At 41.6% G+C, this 18,564-nt stretch overlaps 2 protein-coding genes across 2 annotated transcripts; both read left to right on the top strand.

Moving 5' to 3' along the window:
• The first annotated feature begins 1,301 nt into the window (after positions 1 to 1,301).
• Positions 1,302 to 5,711, top strand: LOC110914542. The gene is made up of 4 exons (XM_022159332.1): positions 1,302 to 2,223; positions 2,330 to 4,812; positions 4,868 to 4,926; positions 5,009 to 5,711. The coding sequence occupies exons 1-4, from the start codon at positions 1,302 to 1,304 to the stop codon at positions 5,709 to 5,711; spliced, it is 4,167 nt and encodes a 1,388-aa protein (XP_022015024.1).
• Positions 5,712 to 15,841: 10,130 nt separating this feature from the next.
• On the top strand, positions 15,842 to 18,061 carry LOC110914540. The gene has a single exon (XM_022159331.1). It carries the CDS (start codon positions 15,842 to 15,844, stop codon positions 18,059 to 18,061), a length of 2,220 nt encoding a protein of 739 aa, XP_022015023.1.
• The last annotated feature ends 503 nt before the right edge of the window (positions 18,062 to 18,564 follow it).

Raw genomic sequence — 18,564 nt, 5'->3', positions numbered from 1 at the left:
CTTAACTTCTTTCTTTTCAAGTTTGGTCGTTGGGGTCCATATGTTCAGAAACAACGGTTACGATCTAATAATCCACGGACCATCCTTGAGGACATTCAACATTCCACGTTCATCGTTGAACTTGAAAAAGAGAAATCCATTAGCATTCATCATCGACTTCAGCAACCCATATTTCTTCCACTGAACTTTAACAAAGTAATCAACAACCGGGAATGCAACCCGGTCCCCCAAAAAATACCCGTAAATAGTATTAGATAACTTCTCTCGCACGGTTCGGACAGATTCTTTGGGAAGCACGATATCACATCCTTCATGCACAACCGGACTCTCCAAGGAACGAAAATTAACTTTCTGACCACTACTTGCTGCAACCGATTCCGCATAAGACAAAGGAGTAGAGCTACTATTCTGACCATTAAAAGAACCTTGAACATCATGAGCAGCCCCAGATGCAACCGGTTTGAACGTCACACCTTTAGCAGGATTAGGGTTTGCATGGGGCGCCCCCATAACCGACTCATAATCCATCCCACATGCATGATCAGCATTCAATTCAACCGGCTTAGATATATCAATCAAGCCATCAATAACCGACGTAGCATTAGTTGAATACATACCTCGCCTCGGAATCCGATTATTCCCCTCAATGTTAGTCACTCGCAACCCAATACCACGAACTGGTGGTGTCTTCTCATCCGTCCCCGGAGTGGCAACCTCCTGCAACGGCTTTGAGCGATCATTCATGACAACAGCAATCAAGACAACTCTCTCTAGAACCAGCAGACCAAAGAAACAAGCACCCGAAATCCAAGAAACCCTAGAGCCGCAACCAGAACGAAGAACAAGAAAACAGAAAACCCTAATCCTAAAAACCCTAGTTTGAAACCTGAACCCTTAATCGATTAAACCTGAGCATCAATCTAGCTAAATTAAACTCAGTTAACCGCAATCAACGACTACCAGTTTAATAAATCAGGGTTCTTGAATAAAAAACTAGAGCGGCGATTGTAAGAAGAAAACCGAAAAAACCTTAGTTCTAAATCGATCCCTAGTGCTAACGAGTTCGTTATAGAGATCAAATCTCTAATCACAGACTGTTATACACAAGATCACGAAGAAAAACACAGGATTCATGAAGAACAATCAAAATCGCCAATTAGGAGAGAGAGCATAGGGTTTCCCCTGTTAAAGATAAACTAGCCAACACTCTATATGGTTACTTTCTAGGTGATCGTGTTGCATACCCGGTGGTTGAATTCTATGTTCGGAATAACTGGAAGAGGTTTGGCCTTCAAAAAACGATGATGAACGCTAATGGTTTTTTCTTCTTTAAGTTTGCTGACGAGAATGGTATGAAGAATGTTATGAAGGAGGGTCCGTGGATAATTCGCTCACAACCTTTATTTCTTAATATATGGTCCCCGTCTTCGAAACTGGAAAAGAAAGAAGTCAAGAATGTTCAAGTTTGGGTTAAGCTTCATGAAGTCCCAATTGCAGCATATACGGAGGACGGTTTAAGCATGATTGCGACGGCTGTCGGAACTCCAATGGAACTAGATAAATATACTACCTCTATGTGCCTTGACTCTTGGGGCAGCAGTTTTGCGAGAGCGTTAGTGGAGGTCTCGGCCGAGCATGATTTCAAAGAGGAAGTTGTTATTGCTGTTCTGGAATTGGAAGGGGAAGGGTTTGTTAAGGAAAAAGTCTACGTTGAATACGAATGGTGTCCTCATAGATGTGCTAATTGCAAAATTTTTGGTCATGATGATAATACTTGTCCGAAACAAATCAGACAGGTCACGAAAGCTCCTGGTAAAGTTCAACAAACTCAACATGTGTCTAAGAATAAAGAGGCTTCAGAGAAACCGATGATAGACAAGGATGGGTTTATGGATGTTGATTCTAAAAAAGCGGCCAAAAGAACAGGATTCCCTATTTCTAAACCGAAGCAAAAATTTGAATATCGTCCTATTTCCTCTAAAGTAAGCGGAAGTAGTAGCAAGTCTGATCCAAGTTCTAGTTCGTCTAATCCTTTTGATGTGTTTAATGACTCCAAGTTAGTTAATGAGGCTGAACGGGTGGGAACTGGAGATGATCCTTATGGTTCGGATGACGATGAAGTCCAAGAAATTTATAATGAAACCGATGAATTTCTGGTTAGTGGGACTTTAAAACCTGATAATCCACAAGGGGCAAGCACTCCTTCTTTGAATGTTATCAATGGTTAGTATTGCTTCATGGAATATTAGGGGGTTGAACCGCCCTCTGAAACAAACGGAGGTTCGTCAGGCAGTCAAGGATTATAGTTTGAGCTTATGTGCTATCTTAGAATCGCATGTTGATGTCAGCAAGCTTGGTCACATTTGTAAATCGATTTTTCGCTCGTGGGATTGGACGTCTAATGGCGCTCGGTGTAAAAAAGGTACAAGGTTTATCATTGGGTGGAACCCAGCTGTTTTCGATGTCATGGTATTATCTCAGACTGATCAGGTTATTCACCTACAACTTTTTTTCAAGCTGGATAAGAAAATGATCTTTTGCTCGATTGTTTATGCCGCTAACTATCATGTTACTCGAAGGGAATTATGGCATCATTTGGCTTTACATAAAGTGTTTGTCGGGAATAATCCCTGGGTCGTTTTGGGTGATTTCAATTCTGCTTTAAATCTAGAAGATAAGTCGATGGGTTCCTCGACCGTGTCTGCTAGTATGAAAGAGTTTCAAGATTGTGTCGACAAGATTGAGATGTTCGATATCAAAAGGTCAGGTCTGCATTATACTTGGAATAAAAAGCCTAAGAAAGGGATTGGGTTGCTAAAGAAGATTGATAGAGTGCTGGGGAACACGCAATTTGTCACCCAATGCCCGAGTGCAGTTGCTATTTTTCAGCCGTATCGGCTTTCAGATCATTGTCCTTGTGTCCTATCAATTCCTGATGCTGGTATCCTGAAGCCTCGGTCTTTTAAATTTGCTATTTTTTTGGTTTACAAACCAGAATTTATGGATATTGTGAAGAGGGTTTGGGAGACGAGAATTCAAGGAGTTCATCAGTTTTGTGTTGCTAAAAGGCTTCGTCTTATAAAGACTCCTCTCAGGGCGCTTTTATTTAAGCAGGGTAATTTACATAAAAAAGTGGAAAGCCTTCGTGATAAGCTAGATAATCTGCAGAAACTAATTGACAAGGAGCCGAATGATGAAGATTTACGGACTCAAGAGGCTACTGTTACTAGTGAACTTCAAGAAGCTATGTTGGATGAGGAACGTTTTCTGAAACAAAAATCTAAAGTCGATTGGTTGAGGGCTGGGGATAATAATACGGCTTTTTTTCACTCTTCGGTTAAATGTAAAAATCACCATAACCGTATTGATGTTATTAGTGATTCGGGAGGTGTCGTGTTTGAAGGTGATAAAGTTCAGCAAGCCTTTGTGGATCATTATGAGAAATTTTTGGGGTGCAGCGGAGATACGTCGACCAGTCCGGCTCCGGACCTTTTCACGCAAGTCTTGGATCCTCAGATTGCTACTCATATGATCAGACAAGTGACTGAAGATGAAGTCAAAAAGGCTATGTTCTCTATTGGTATTGATAAAGCGCCAGGTCCGGATGGTTTTACAGCGGCGTTTTTCAAGAGTGCTTGGCCTATTGTCGGGAATGATGTTTCTAAGGCTGTTATTGATTTCTTTGACACAGGTCATTTGCTTAAAGAGTTGAATCATACCCTTATTGTGCTTGTGCCTAAGGTTCCTTCACCATCCGTTGTTACGGATTATAGGCCGATTGCTTGTTGTAATGTCATTTACAAATGCATAAGCAAGATCATTGCGGATAGACTGAAGGGGGTTCTAGCTAATATTGTTAGTATAAACCAATCCGCTTTTGTTCCAGGCAGGAAGATTTCTGACAACATCTTGCTAACCCAAGAGCTGATGCACAATTACCATAGGAATGTCGGCCCCCCAAGATGTGCTTTTAAAATTGATATCCAAAAAGCCTATGATACGGTTGATTGGAAATTTCTCAAAAATATCCTCCTTGGTTTCGGGTTCAATGTTTTGATGGTGAACTGGATTATGGTATGTGTCTCTACTACATCGTATTCTGTGTGTATCAATGGTAATGTGCATGGGTATTTCAAAGGTAATCGTGGGCTTCGTCAGGGTGATCCTCTTTCCCCGTATTTGTTTACTCTTGTTATGGAAGTTTTAACGGCCATTCTGCACCATTCGTTAAGGATTGATTCATCCTTCAAGTTCCATAATAAATGTGAAAAGCACCAAATTATCAACCTCTGTTTTGCAGACGATCTGTTTCTTTTTGCTAGAGGGGAGATTGCTTCGGCTAGGTACATTATGAATTCTATTTCTAAATTTGCGAAGATGTCGGGTCTCCTTCCTAATAATCAGAAAAGCACTGTGTTCTTTTGTAATGTTCCAAGTTATTTTAAAAGTGCTATTCTGAATATCATGCCTTTTAAGGAGGGTTCTTTGCCTGTGCGGTATCTTGGTGTCCCGCTAATTTCGTCGGGTTTGTTATATAGAGACTGTAATGTCCTGTTGGAGAAGTTAGACAAAAAAATCATGCATTGGAGAAATAAGCTTCTCTCTTTCGCAGGTAGAGTGCAGCTAATTGTTTCTGTTTTATCGTCTATGCATATTTTCTGGTCCTCTGTATTTATGCTTCCGAGTAGAGTTGTTCTTGAGTTGGAGGCAAAGATGAGGAATTTTTTGTGGTCGCAAGATATGGGATTCCAGAAAGGCAAAGCTAAAGTTTCTTGGAAAGCAGTTTGCCTCCCTAAATATGAAGGGGGTTGGGTATTCGGCGTATCGGTGATGTAAACAAAGCCCTTATGGCTAATCACATTTGCAGTATTCTTACGAGGAGGAAGTCTTTGTGGGTGGATTGGGTTCATGTTTACATGTTAAAAGGTAAGAGCTTTTGGATTGCCAAAATGCCCTCTTCGTGTAGTTAATCGTGGCGTAAGATTCTTAATCTTCGTCCGGTTTTGAGGGATTTCTTTTGGATTGATATTGGTAATGGGACCTTGGCTTCGGCTTGGTACGATCGTTGGAGTGACATTGGGCCGCTTGGGGAATTTATATCGCCAAGAGTTATTTCAAATGCTGGGTTCCGGTTAGAGGATTCGGTTTCTGACATTCAGGCCAATGGTCAGTGGAAGTGGCCGGTTGCTTGGAGGGATCTCTTTCCTGTTCTAATTCAGCTAGATCATGTTCATATCCGGCCGAATAATCCTGATAGAGTTATGTGGCGTGATGGTAATAACACAAGTGTCTTCTCGTCTTCGGAGGCTTGGAATTCGGTTCGTTTCAAAGGAACAGAAATAGATTGGTGCACTGTTGTCTGGTTTAACCAATGCATCCCGAGGCATGCTTTTTTAATGTGGCTGATTATGAGAGGTAAACTACTCACGCAGGATAAGATTCTTAAGTGGGATATCTCTCGTAGAAAGACTATGAATATGATGTGTTGTCTGCTTTGCTATGCTAATCATGACTCTCATAGCCATTTGTTCTTTGAATGTGAGTTTTCCACGAAAGTTTGGTATATCGTGAGACAAAAAGTGGGCATGAATACGGTTCAACCTAAGTGGGAGGATATCATCAATTGGCTTCGTGATCGATCCAAATCAAAATTAGCATCTGATTATGTTGCGAGGCTGGTGGTGGCGGCTTGTGCTTATGTTATTTGGTAGGAGCGTAATTTCAGGATTTTCAAGAATCGGATGAGACCTCCAGAGACTGTTAGTGAAAATATCATTAGTTTGGTTAGATACAAGCTAATGGGTGCGAGATTGAAGATAACGGAAAATGTGCGAAGACTTTGGAGGGAGTGGGAGATTCATGGCAACGACATTATAGATGATGGTGGCTGAGTAATTTTGTGTCTCTTTGTATTGGTTTGGTCTAGATTGTAGTCTAGTGGGTCGGTTCAGTAGCTTTGTGTTTTCTTTTTGGTTTCTTTGTTCTACTTTCATGGGGCATGTCCCATGATTGAACTAGTGTAGATTCTCTACACTACTTGGTTTTTATTGGTTGTGAATATATAGAATCACCGGGGTAACCCTTTACCCAAAAAACCATGTACTAGGAATGCTAAATAAACATGCCTAGTAGAAATGTTCATGTAAAACAATGTGTTTCCATATGCTAAGTAAACATATGCAACAAATGTGTAACAAATCAATGTGCTAGCATGCTTGACATACATAGCAAAACACAATTGAAAGCATGTACTATAAGTGTACTAGGTGAAACTAGCATGTTTAAAGGTGCAGAAGTTGCAAAATATTACCAAAATATATGCTCCTTCCATATGAAAACCCTAATTCTCTCTCACTAGCCTAGGCGATTTTCTGTTCTTCATGTTCCCCAAGATTTTTCGTGATTGAACGTATAACATTCTGTGATTGGATGTGATTATCAATCGGCTATAACGAACTAGTTAGCATTCTTTCTGAATGTATAACAGTCTGTGATTAGTGATTGTTCATTGCTTCCATAACGAAATCGTTAGCGTTCTTGAGACGATTTTTCTAGGGTTCTTTGTTTTCTGTTTCGCCGCCAGATCATTCCGTGTTATTTCGTTCGAATGACCATGGGATGAAGTGCTAGTTTTAGGGTTTCTGTTCAGCTTCTACGAGTTCTTGGTGCCGAGGTATTTTTTTATTAGGGTTTCTGCATGCTTGTTTCCTTTTTTGGTTAAGAGAGAGTCGTTCATTCGTCTGCATGGAGGATCGTTTGTTTTCTGCTGAAATTGATAAGGGAGATCGGGGTAAACCTAGCTTGTTTTCTAGGGGTATCGCTAGTCGAGTTGTTAACATTGATGGTAACCCGTTGTTGCCGCGCCGTGGTACTGTGTCGGAACCGAAACAAATAAATATCATTGATGAACTAACGAAGATTACTACACCGGTTAATTCTGATATGAGCCGTCCGGATTGTGAATCTTCAGGGAGTGGTAAAGCTGATAATCACGAAGGTTTGGCTGCCAAGAATGATAGTGGTAATACTCCTAAACCTAAATCATATGCTGATTCGCTTTCTGCTAGCAAGTCCACCAAGTTGAATTTCAGAACTCTTGTTAGTGATCAAGCTCATGATGGGTGTGATGTAGTTCTTCCAAAGGATTCAGTTCGTTTGGTTCAGGATAAATTGGCAAACACTTTGTATGGCTATTTTCTTGGTGATCGGGTTGCTTTTCCCGTCGTGGATTATTTTGTACGTAATAACTGGAAAAAGTATGGTGTTCAAAAGGCTATGATGAATGATAACGGGTTTTTCTTTTTCAAATTCTCCGATGAAGCAGGTATGATGAATGTCTTAAAAGATGGCCCTTGGATTATTAGATCACAACCATTTTTCCTTAACATTTGGAGTCCGACTACTAAATTGGAAAAGAAGGGTGTTAAGAATGTGCAAGTATGGGTTAAAATCCATGATGTCCCGATCGCGGCTTATACGGAAGATGGCCTTAGTATGATTGCTACTACTATTGGAGTGCCGAAAGCATTGGATTCGTATACCTCATCGATGTGTTTGCATATGTGGGGCCGTAGCAGCTATGCTAGAGCTTTAATAGAGATTTCGGCTGAGAAGAAGTTAAGAGAGGAGATCACTTTAGCTATTCCTGAACCTGACGGGGAGGGATTCATTAAGGAAACTATGTCTGTCGAATTTGAGTGGGTTCCGCACCGGTGTGGTCATTGTTGTGTGTTTGGCCATTCTGATGACTCTTGTCCGCACCACCCGAAATCTCAACATGTTGCTCGTAACAATACGAAAGCTGGTAAACACCCAGTGGTCGACGATGATGGTTATACAGGTGTTCATGGCAAGAAGGTCGCGAGAAGAGTTGCTTTTCCTATCAACAAGCCAAAGCCTAAGTTCGAGTATAGGCCTGTGAATTCGTCTAAGTCTCAGGATGGAGCCAATAGGGCGTCTGCGTCTACTTCCAGGTTTCAATCTGCTAATCCCTTTGATGCTCTTAATGATCCTAATGTTGCCGAGGTGGATGGAAATAAATCCGGGGAGGGTCGCGGTGGAGATGGGGACGAAGAAGTGGAAGAGGTGTTTAATGAAGCCGATGGTTACGGGATGGATGCGTTTTTAAATCAGGGAACCGTTAAAAAAGACAATAAAAAAGGGGCAAGCACTCCTTCCTCGATAGTTATTAATGGTTAGTTTGGCTTCTTGGAATATTAGGGGTTTGAACCGCCCCATCAAGCAAGCGGAGGTTCGTCAGGCAATTAAAGAGTTTAAGTTGAGTTTTTGTGCGATTCTTGAGTCACACGTTGAGCTGAATAATCTTCCTCATATTTGTAAGTCGGTTTTTCGGTCTTGGCATTGGGCGTCTAATGGTGATCGTTGTGATAAAGGTACCCGGATTATTGTTGGCTGGAACCCGAGTATTTTTGATGTTATGGTTCTTTCTGTTTCGGATCAGGTGATGCATTTACAGCTGAATTTTAAAAACGAGAAAAAAATGGTATTTTGTTCTATTATCTATGCCGCGAATTATTATGTTACACGCAGGGAGTTATGGAAACATCTCACTTTGCACAAGGTGTTTGTTCGTGAGGCTCCATGGATCATGCTTGGCGATTTTAATTCGGCTCTTAACCTGGAAGACAAATCTATGGGATGTTCATCTATTTCGGCTAGCGTGAGGGAATTCCAAACATGTGTTGATGATATTGAGATGATAGATTTAAATCGCTCGGGTAGTCATTTCACTTGGAGTCAAAAGCCGAAAAAGGGGATTGGTTTGTTGAAAAAAATTGATAGGGTTATGGGGAATTCGCAGTTTATAGCTCAGTTTCCTAATGCGGTGGCTATCTTTCATCCGGCTCGGTTATCGGACCATAGCCCGTGTGTTCTGAAAGTGCCAGACGAGGGGAAAGTTAAACATAGGTCTTTCAAGTTTGCCAATTTTCTCATTCATAAGCCGGATTTTTCAGCTATTGTTAAGCGTTCTTGGGATACGAGTATTAGAGGGGTGCCGCAGTTTTCGGTGGTTAAGAAGCTTCGGTTGCTTAAGTCTCCGCTTCGAGTCCTTCTTTTTCAGCAAGGGAATCTGCACAAGAAAGTTCTTGATTTGAGGGCAAAGCTCGATGACATTCAGCAAAACATCGATATAGATCCGTCTTCGTTGTCGTTACGAGAGGAAGAGGCTAGTATCCGACGTGTTTATCAAGAAGCCCTTCTAGATGAGGAAAGATTTTTGAAGCAAAAGTCCAAAGTGGACCGGTTGGCGGCCGGGGATTGTAATTCAGCATATTTTCATTCGGTTCTCAAGAATAAAATTCACTATAATCATATTGATGCGATTCAGGATACTAGCGGGAAGGTTTTTGAAGGTACTGCGGTTCAAGAAGCCTTTGTTAATCACTATCAAAAATTTTTGGGCTGCCCGGGAGTCACGTCCTCGTGGCCGTCCCCTGAGCTATTCTCTTCTACCTTGGATGATGATGTTGCGGCGCATATGGTTAGACCGGTTACAGCTGAAGAGGTCAAACAGGCTATGTTTTCCATGGGTTCAGATAAAGCCCCAGGGCCCGATGGTTTTACTGCTGGGTATTATAAAGGTGCATGGCATATTGTGGGTAATGAAGTGGCGGAGGCTGTTATTGATTTCTTTAATTCTGGGAAACTTCTTCGGGAGTTAAATCATACTCTTATCGTGCTCCTTCCTAAGTCCCCTTCCTCAGTTATGGTTACGGACTATCGTCCGATTGCCTGTTGTAATGTGCTATACAAATGTATTAGCAAGATTGTGGCTGATCGAGTTAAAGCGGGTTTGAATAATATTGTTAGCATAAACCAGTCAGCTTTTGTTCCAGGTAGAAAAATTTCCGATAACATTTTGTTTTTTTTTTTGGGTAAAGGGTTTTACCCCGGTGAATTTTTTTATAAATAAACCAATAAAAGAACAGGATGCGTCCAGAATTAGACGCACACTACTAGCCAAGGCATACCCTGACTAGACCAATCAAAAAACAAAGACCCATAATAATAAAAACAAACACGACCAAGGGAAACAGCCCGACCAAAACATAACCACAAACTAAACGTAACAAACAAAGGACATCCTCCCTAGCCCGGATCCTCCATTACGTTCTTCTTCGAGATCTGCCATCGGTCCATAATCTTCATGTGATCCGGGTGCTTCATAATCCTGAATCCCATTATCTTCAGCCTGACCGAGTTAAAAATGACTTGCGAGAGAATAGCCGGAGACCGCTGTAGTCTCGAGAATAGCCTGTTATTTCGTTCTTGCCATATGTAATAGGTAACCGCCCCCACTAGAATCTTGCAAACAACACAGCCAAGATGTTTAGTGTTAGCACTATTTACCAACCAACCCATAACGGAATCCCAAGTATTATTGACATTCTCCATATCAACCCAATCTCTAACTGTTTTCCAGACCTCGGCTGCATAGGCACATTGAAAGAACAAATGATCCCTAGAGTCACGGTCATAAGAGCATAGCGGACAACACATGAGGGCCAAATTAGTAGCACTACCCGCTTCCCCAATGGACATCCTGTCCTGCGTCTTCAGCTTATTCTGAATAACAAGCCAAAGATGGAACGAGTGTCTAGGAATACACTGGCTAAACCACACCGCATCAACCCAGGCGACTTTATCCTTTCTCACCCGAAGAGAATCCCAAGCTTGTGAAGAGTGGAAATGTTGAAGTTTACCCCCATGATCTTTCCATAATAAATGATCAGCCGCATCATCGACTAACACGGGCCGAGGAATATTAATTAGAACCGGGAAAAGATCATACCACGCCACAGGCCATTTCCATTGACCGTTCGAATCAATCAAGTCCGCAACTGTCGAGCTCAGGTTGAAACCTGCATTAGCAATACGTCTAGGCGATATAAAGGCCCGGAACGGGCTACAAGCATTCCAGTTATCACTCCATGCGTTTGTTTGACGACCGCTTTTGATAGACTTCCAAACATAAGGCCGGATCTGATTACGAATAGCAAGGATTTTCCTCCAACCCCAACTCGGGCTAGCGGAGCATTTAACCTCCCAAAAACTAGAGCCTTTAAGCTTGTAAGAATGAATCCATGAAACCCACAAAGAACGCCGATTATTTAAAATACTCCAAACATGGCTAGAAATCAGCGATTTGTTCACCTCCATAATACTCCGAATACCCAAACCACCCTCCGACTTAGGCAAGCAAATATCTTTCCAAGCCACTTTAGAACGAACCGGACCCCGAGCACCACCATTCAAAAGAAAACGACGCATACATTTTTCAAGATCTTTCACAATTCTGACCGGAAGCATGAAAACGGAGGCCCAATAAGAATACATCGCTGAAATAACCGAATTAATCAACTGGAGCCTACCCGCAAACGATAACGACTTAGACACCCAGTTATCAATCCTCCTATGAACTCTTTCCACCAGAATCTTACAATCACTGTAAGCAAGTCTTGAAGACACCAAAGGAACTCCAAGATAACGAACAGGGAGGGATCCCTCTTGAAACGGCATTAGCCGCAAAATTTGATTCTTTGTAAGGGAAGGAACATTGCCGAAAAAAATTGTACTTTTAGGGGCACTTGGTACCAAACCCGAAATCCTTGTAAACAAGTTGAGCGCGTCCCGTAAGAGCCTAACCGAGAGGGTATCTGCATGAGCAAAGATAAATAGATCATCGGCAAAAGAAACATTAACAATCTTCTGTTTGGCACACTGCGGATGAAACTTAAACCCTGAGCCAATTTTCGAAGCACGCTGAAGCAGGAGAGAAAGGACTTCCATGACCAAAGTGAACAAGTAAGGAGACAAAGGATCACCCTGTCTAAGACCTCTCTTGCCACTAAAGTATCCATGCAGCTCACCATTGATACTCAAAGAATAGGAAACTGTAGACACACATTTCATAATCCACATGACCATTTTCCTATGAAAACCGAAACCCTCCAAGATAGCTTTAAGAAAAGACCAATTGACCGTGTCATAAGCCTTTTGGATATCAATCTTCAAGGCACATCTAGCCGGGCCTCTATCGAGATGGTAGTTATGCATAAGCTCCTGCGTTAGAAGAATGTTATCGGTAATTTTGCGGCCTGGGATAAAAGCTGACTGATTAATGCTAACTAATCCATCCAAGCTCCCTTTAATTCTATCCGTAATAATCTTGCTAATGCATTTAAAGAGGACGTTACAACAGGATATCGGCCTATAATCAAGAACCGAATTAGGAGAATCCTTTTTAGGGATTAAAGCAATAATAGTGTGATTAATCTGCTTCAACATTTGGCCATTCTCAAAAAAATCCAGAACTGCATTCGTCACTTGATCTCCTACCACATCCCACGAATGTTTAAAAAAAGCCGATGTATACCCATCCGGACCTGGCGCTTTGTTCTCACCAATACTAAACATAGCTTTTTTAACCTCATCACGGGTAACCGACCGCACCATATGATTAGCCGAGAGAGCATTCAGAGTGTTAGCACATAAATCTCCAAAATCAAAATCCTCCACCTGGTAATCCATACCCAAGAAGTTCGTATAGTGATTAAGAAAAGCCGTAGAAACTTGATCACCCTCGAACTGGTTCCCTTGCGCATCCAGAATACTAGAAATTTTATTCCTAGCATTTCTGCTTTGCACACATTTATGGAAGAACCTCGTGTTTGCATCCCCCGCACTCAACCATTCAACCTTGGCTTTCTGTTTAAGAAAGCACTCCTCATCATAAGCAGCCGATTGAAAATCCAGAAGACATGTGGCAAGCTCATCCCGAAGAAGCAAATCCAAGGGATTTGCATCCACTTGGTTCTGAATATTATCAAGTTTAACCCGCAAATCCTCAACCCTTTTATGCAAGTTACCTTGCTGAAAAAGAATTTTACGAAAGAGAGGTTTCAAATTTCTCATCTTTTTAACAACCGCAAACATGGAATGACCATGGATCTCCTTAGCCCACTCCGCTGAAACAACCTGCATGAACTCAGGTTTTGAAGCGATGAAATTCGGAAATTTAAACGGTTTCGGTTTAGTAATAATCGCCGAAGGAAACTTGAATATGCACGGAGAATGATCCGACAAGCGGGCCGGTTTGAACATGGCATACCCATTCGGAAATAAATCCAGAAACTTCAGATTACCCATGACCCGATCCAGCTTCTTCATAACTCCAATACCCTCTCTCTGTTTTTGGTTCCACGTGTAGTGGATACCGTGACTCGGAACATCCAACAATTCAGTCTCCTTAATACAATCAAAAAATTCCCTCATGCCAATCGAATGGTTCGAGGGACCGGATAAACAATCTTCCATATTGAGAGCAACATTGAAATCCCCCATGACAATCCAAGGCTTATCACGAGCCAAAGCATTAAAGTTACAAAGGTCCTCCCAAAGAGCACGACGATCATGGTATCTGTTTTCAGCATAAACAAAGGAACAGAAAAAAATTCTATTATCAGCTTTTATCAGAACTTGAGTATGCATCACCTGGTCAGTCTGTGAGATCACCATAATATCAACTACATCAGAATTCCACCCAAGAATAATTCTAGTACCTCTTGAACATAACCCCCCATTCGAAGTCCAATTCCAGCCGCTAAAAACTTTGTTGCAAATAACAGAAAGTTTATTAATATGGATGTGCGATTCTAACACTGCACAAATATTCAGCTTGTTTTCAGCAATGAGAACCCGAACCTCAGCTTGTTTAAGGGGCCGGTTCAAACCCCTAATATTCCAAGCTGCTATACTATCCATGTAAACCCTTAAAACCGGGAGTGCTTGCCCCCTCAGCATTGCTACCAAGCGATTTGTTGCTCATAAAATTAGACATTTCCGTTGGCACAACCTCCACAACTTCTTCCTCATAGTCGTCAAACGGGCTACTAGGAACACCCTCTTTTGGCTCCGTTGCCTTCACATTACCTGGAGGAATATCTGCACCCCCATCCGATTTAGACAAAACTTCAAATGGGTTTTTAGTCTCTACATTGGCCTTCACAGTAGTATCCGGTTTATCATCCTTAGTACCTGAAGTGCTCGCACCCGAGTTTCCTATTTTCGGCCTGTACACAAAGTTTGCCCTCTGTTTCTTTTGCATAACACGCTTTCTAGCCACTTTCCTCTCATCAGTAACGAAACCCTCATCATCAATCACAACCTGCTTAGCTTTTGGAACTATATTCTTAGGGCAAGATTGATCACTATGACCAAAAACACAACAAGTCGAGCACCTCTGAGGTTTCCATTCATATTCAACCTTCACCTTATGAGTAACATATCCATCCTCCACAAGGTTCGGAATAGCAACCGTAATATAATCTTTCAACTCATTATCCGCACTAATCTCAATTAACGTGCGAGCAAAACTACTCCTCCCCCAGTTATCAACACACATATCAGCCGTATAACCATCCAACCGTTTAGGGGTACCCAACTTAGACGCTAGTAAACTCAGCCCATCATCCGTGTAAATAGCAATAGGAACATTATGAAGTTTCACCCAAATCGGAACTGATTTAATGCACTCCTTTCTGAGACTGACCGAAGGCGACCAAACATTCAAGAAAAGAGGCATTTTTCTAATCAACCATGGCCCTCCTTCAAGCACTTTCATCATCCCCTCCTTAGAGTCAAATTTGAAAAAGAAAAAGCCTTCAGCATTCATCATGATCTTAGCAAACCCATGTTTAGACCAGACATTTTTAGCATAGTACTCCACAACAGGAAAAGGTAACCGATTGCCCAAGAAATATCCATACAAAACATTTTCAAACTTATCCTGAACCTTTTGGATTACCTCACGAGGAATAAGAATATCAGCATCCTTAACTGTCTCTGTAGCGTCCAGCTTACGAAAATTAACCTCTCTTTTCAGCAAATTCTGCGTTTTAACCTTATCAGCATACGACAAAAAGGGAGCATCATTGACCACATTACTCGAACTGGGATTAGCTTGGCTATCCGTGTTGGCTGCCGAAGACCCATCCCCATAATCCCACACATTAGGCAATTCCACCGGCTTCGAAATTTCAAATAGCCCATCTATGACCGATACATTATTTGTCGAGTACAAACCACGCCGCGGCATCATTGGATTGCCCTCAATATTCCTAACTCGTAAACCAATCCCACGAACCGGAGGAGTATTGTCATCAACTCCAGGTGATTGTTGATTCAAAGGTTTCACCCCGCCACTTTCACCCGCCATGCATGCAAACAGAAATAACTAAAAACAGCCGACAATGAAAGAATACCAATCCAAGAACCCTAGTCGGCCAAGAGAAGGGAAACAATCACAGAAAATCAGCGCCCAAAACAGAAAGCTTCACAATATCAAACCCTAATCCGCCGTCAGGAAGAAACCGAATCTGATTGAACAGGAACACGTAAGGAAGAAAATATAGCCCGAACTCCCTTAAACCCTAGAGACAAATCTTCAACTCTTGGTCGATTAATCTAGTGTCATCAATCTAGCTAAATTAAACTCAGTTAACCGCAATCAATGGCAACCAGATTAATAAATTAGAGAATCTGAATATGTTTCTAGAGCGGCGATTATGAGAAAACAAACGAAACCCTAAATCTTGATTGATCCTTGATGCTAACGAATTCGTTATGGATACTTGGAAGAGACAAGATCCAATCACAGATTGTTATACATCAGATCACAAGGAAGAACAAGGGAGATCAAGAACAAGAGCACGAAATCGCCAAGAAGGGAGAGAGAACACGGCCTTACTATATTTAGTTGTTTTTTTATAACTAGGGATCTGTAATAACATTTTGTTAACACAGGAGCGGCAATCCAATGATGCCGCGGCGTGGTTTGTACTCGACAAATAATGTATCGGTCATAGATGGGCTATTTGAAATTTCGAAGCCGGTGGAATTGCCTAATGTGTGGGATTATGGGGATGGGTCTTCGGCAGCCAACACGGATAGCCAAGCTAATCCCAGTTCGAGTAATGTGGTCAATGATGCTCCCTTTTTGTCGTATGCTGATAAGGTTAAAACGCAGAATTTGCTGAAAAGAGAGGTTAACATTTTGTTAACACAGGAGCTAATGCATAATTATCATCGGAATATCGGGCCTCCTAAATGTGCTTTTAAAGTTGATATTCAGAAGGCTTATGACACGGTTAATTGGAAATTTCTCAATGATGTTCTGATTGGTTTCGGGTTTCACCATAAGATGGTTCATTGGATCATGTTATGTGTTTCCACTACTACATTCTCAGTATGCGTTAATGGGGAAGTTCATGGTTACTTTAAGGGTAATTGGGGCCTTCGGCAAGGTGATCCGGTCTCTCCTTATTTGTTCACGTTGGTAATGGAAGTGCTCACCGCGATCCTTCAACATTCGGTAAGGATTGACTCTTCTATTAAATTCCACAATAAATGTGAGCGTCAGAGGATTATTAATCTTTGTTTCGCGGACGATTTGTTTATTTTCGCGAGAGGTGAGATTGCTTCCGCCAGATGCATTATGAAGTCCCTTGATTCGTTTTCGAAAATGTCTGGCTTGGTGCCCATTGTGCAAAAAAGCACGGTGTTCTTCTCAAACGTGCCTTCTTTTGTGAAAAATGCTATTTTAAATATTATGCCGTTTAAGGAGGGTTCTCTTCCTGTGAAGTATCTTGGGGTGCCTCTTATATCTTCTAGGTTGCTCCATAAAGATTGTTATGAGCTGGTGGAGAAACTGGAAAAGAGGATTATGCATTGGAGAAATAAATTGCTCTCTTTTGCAGGCAGGCTGCAACTGATTATTTCTGTTTTGTCTTCTATGCATGTCTACTGGTCGTCTGTTTTCATTTTACCATCTCGAGTAGTTCTGCAATTGGAGGCCTTGATGCGGAATTTTTTATGGTCCCAGGATAGTGCGTTTCAAAAAGGGCGGTCTAAAGTGTCGTGGAATTCGGTTTGTGTTCCAAAGTATGAAGGAGGTTTAGGTATTCGGCGTATTGGAGACGTTAACATGGCTCTCATGACTTCTCATATTTGGAGTATTCTTACGAAGCGTAGTTCTTTATGGGTTGATTGGGTTCATTCTTGCAGGCTTAAAGGAAAGAGCTTTTGGGAGTGTCGAGTTCCATCTTCTTGTTGCTGGTCTTGGAGAAAGATGCTTCAGATTCGGCCGATTATAAGGAAGTTCTTTTGGACCGAGATTGGTAATGGGGTGAATACTTCTGCTTGGTTCGATTCATGGAGTGTGTTAGGGCCTTTGCACTCTATCGTCTCTCCTAGAGTCATTGCTAATGCGGGATTTGATATGGGCTCTAAAGTGTCGGACATCTATCATTCTAATTCTTGGATTTGGCCGCTAGAGTGGAGGGTTTCTTATCCGGGTCTTAATCAGCTTGATCAGCTATCTTTGGTGCCAAACAAGCCGGATAAACTTATGTGGCGCCATGGTGATAACCTGTTTGATTTTTCGTCTTCGCGAGCTTGGGATTCGGTTCGTATTCAGGCAGGGGAGGTCGATTGGAGTCGTGTTGTTTGGTTCCCTCAATGCATCCCCCGACATGTTTTTTTAATGTGGCTTATCATGAGACGGAAGTTGCTTACTCAAGATAAAATATTGTCTTGGGATTTCTCGCGCAGGAAGAATATGAATATGATGTGCTGTTTACTTTGTTATGCCAACCACGATTCGCATAACCACCTTTTCTTTGAATGCAAATACTCTTCTGAAGTGTGGCATAAGGTTAGGCAGAAAGCTGGGATGGGCACTGTTCAACCTAAATGGAGTGACATTTCTAACTGGTTGATTGAGAAGTCTAAACCAAAATCGGTAGTTGGGTTCGTAGCTAGATTGGTAGTGGCGGCCTCAGCTTATTTTATTTGGCAAGAGCGGAATTCGAGGTTATTCAAAAACCAATTGCTACCGCCGGAGATTTTAAGTGGAATTGTGCTACAACAAGTGCGATACAAATTGATGGGAGCGAAGCTGAGGAATTGTGCTAATGTTCGAAAGCTTCTGGAGGATTGGGGAATTGATGGCTCAGGTTTATTTGAGATAGCTGCTGATTAAGGGTTTTATGTGTTTGGTCTAGGTGTTTAGTCTAGATGTCGTTTGATTTGGGGATGTATTTGGTTGTTTTCTTGTTTTGCTTTGGCTTACTTTCATAGGGCATGTCCTATGTTTGAACTAGTGTAGGCTTTCTACACTACTTGTTCTTATTTGGTTGTGAATTTATAAAATCACCGGGGTAACCCTTTACCCAAAAAAAAAAAAACTAGCATGTTTATGCCACAAAAGCATGAAATGCATGAAAGTAACACGTATGTACATGTGTATCATAATCATCTGAAATCAGATTAAGTTTCGTGCATTAGGGTTCTATTTTTCTCATTCGTTTCTGATTGTTCTTGGGGTGCCGGCGGTTTCATTCCAATCAGATTGTTTAGGTTTAAGGCTTTGTGGTGGCTAAGGCAATCTAATTACATTCGTTGCTGATTATCTGGTCTCTAAATACCATCTTAATCGTGGTTTTGGGGTTACATCAGATTGATTAGGGTTTATTTTGTGGCTGC

The sequence above is a fragment of the Helianthus annuus genome, chromosome 15 (assembly GCF_002127325.2).
Source record: "Helianthus annuus cultivar XRQ/B chromosome 15, HanXRQr2.0-SUNRISE, whole genome shotgun sequence".
Classification (NCBI taxonomy): Eukaryota; Viridiplantae; Streptophyta; class Magnoliopsida; order Asterales; family Asteraceae; genus Helianthus; species Helianthus annuus.
The sequence above is the reverse complement of the archived record's forward strand: the minus strand, read 5'-3'. Positions and strand labels throughout refer to the sequence as shown.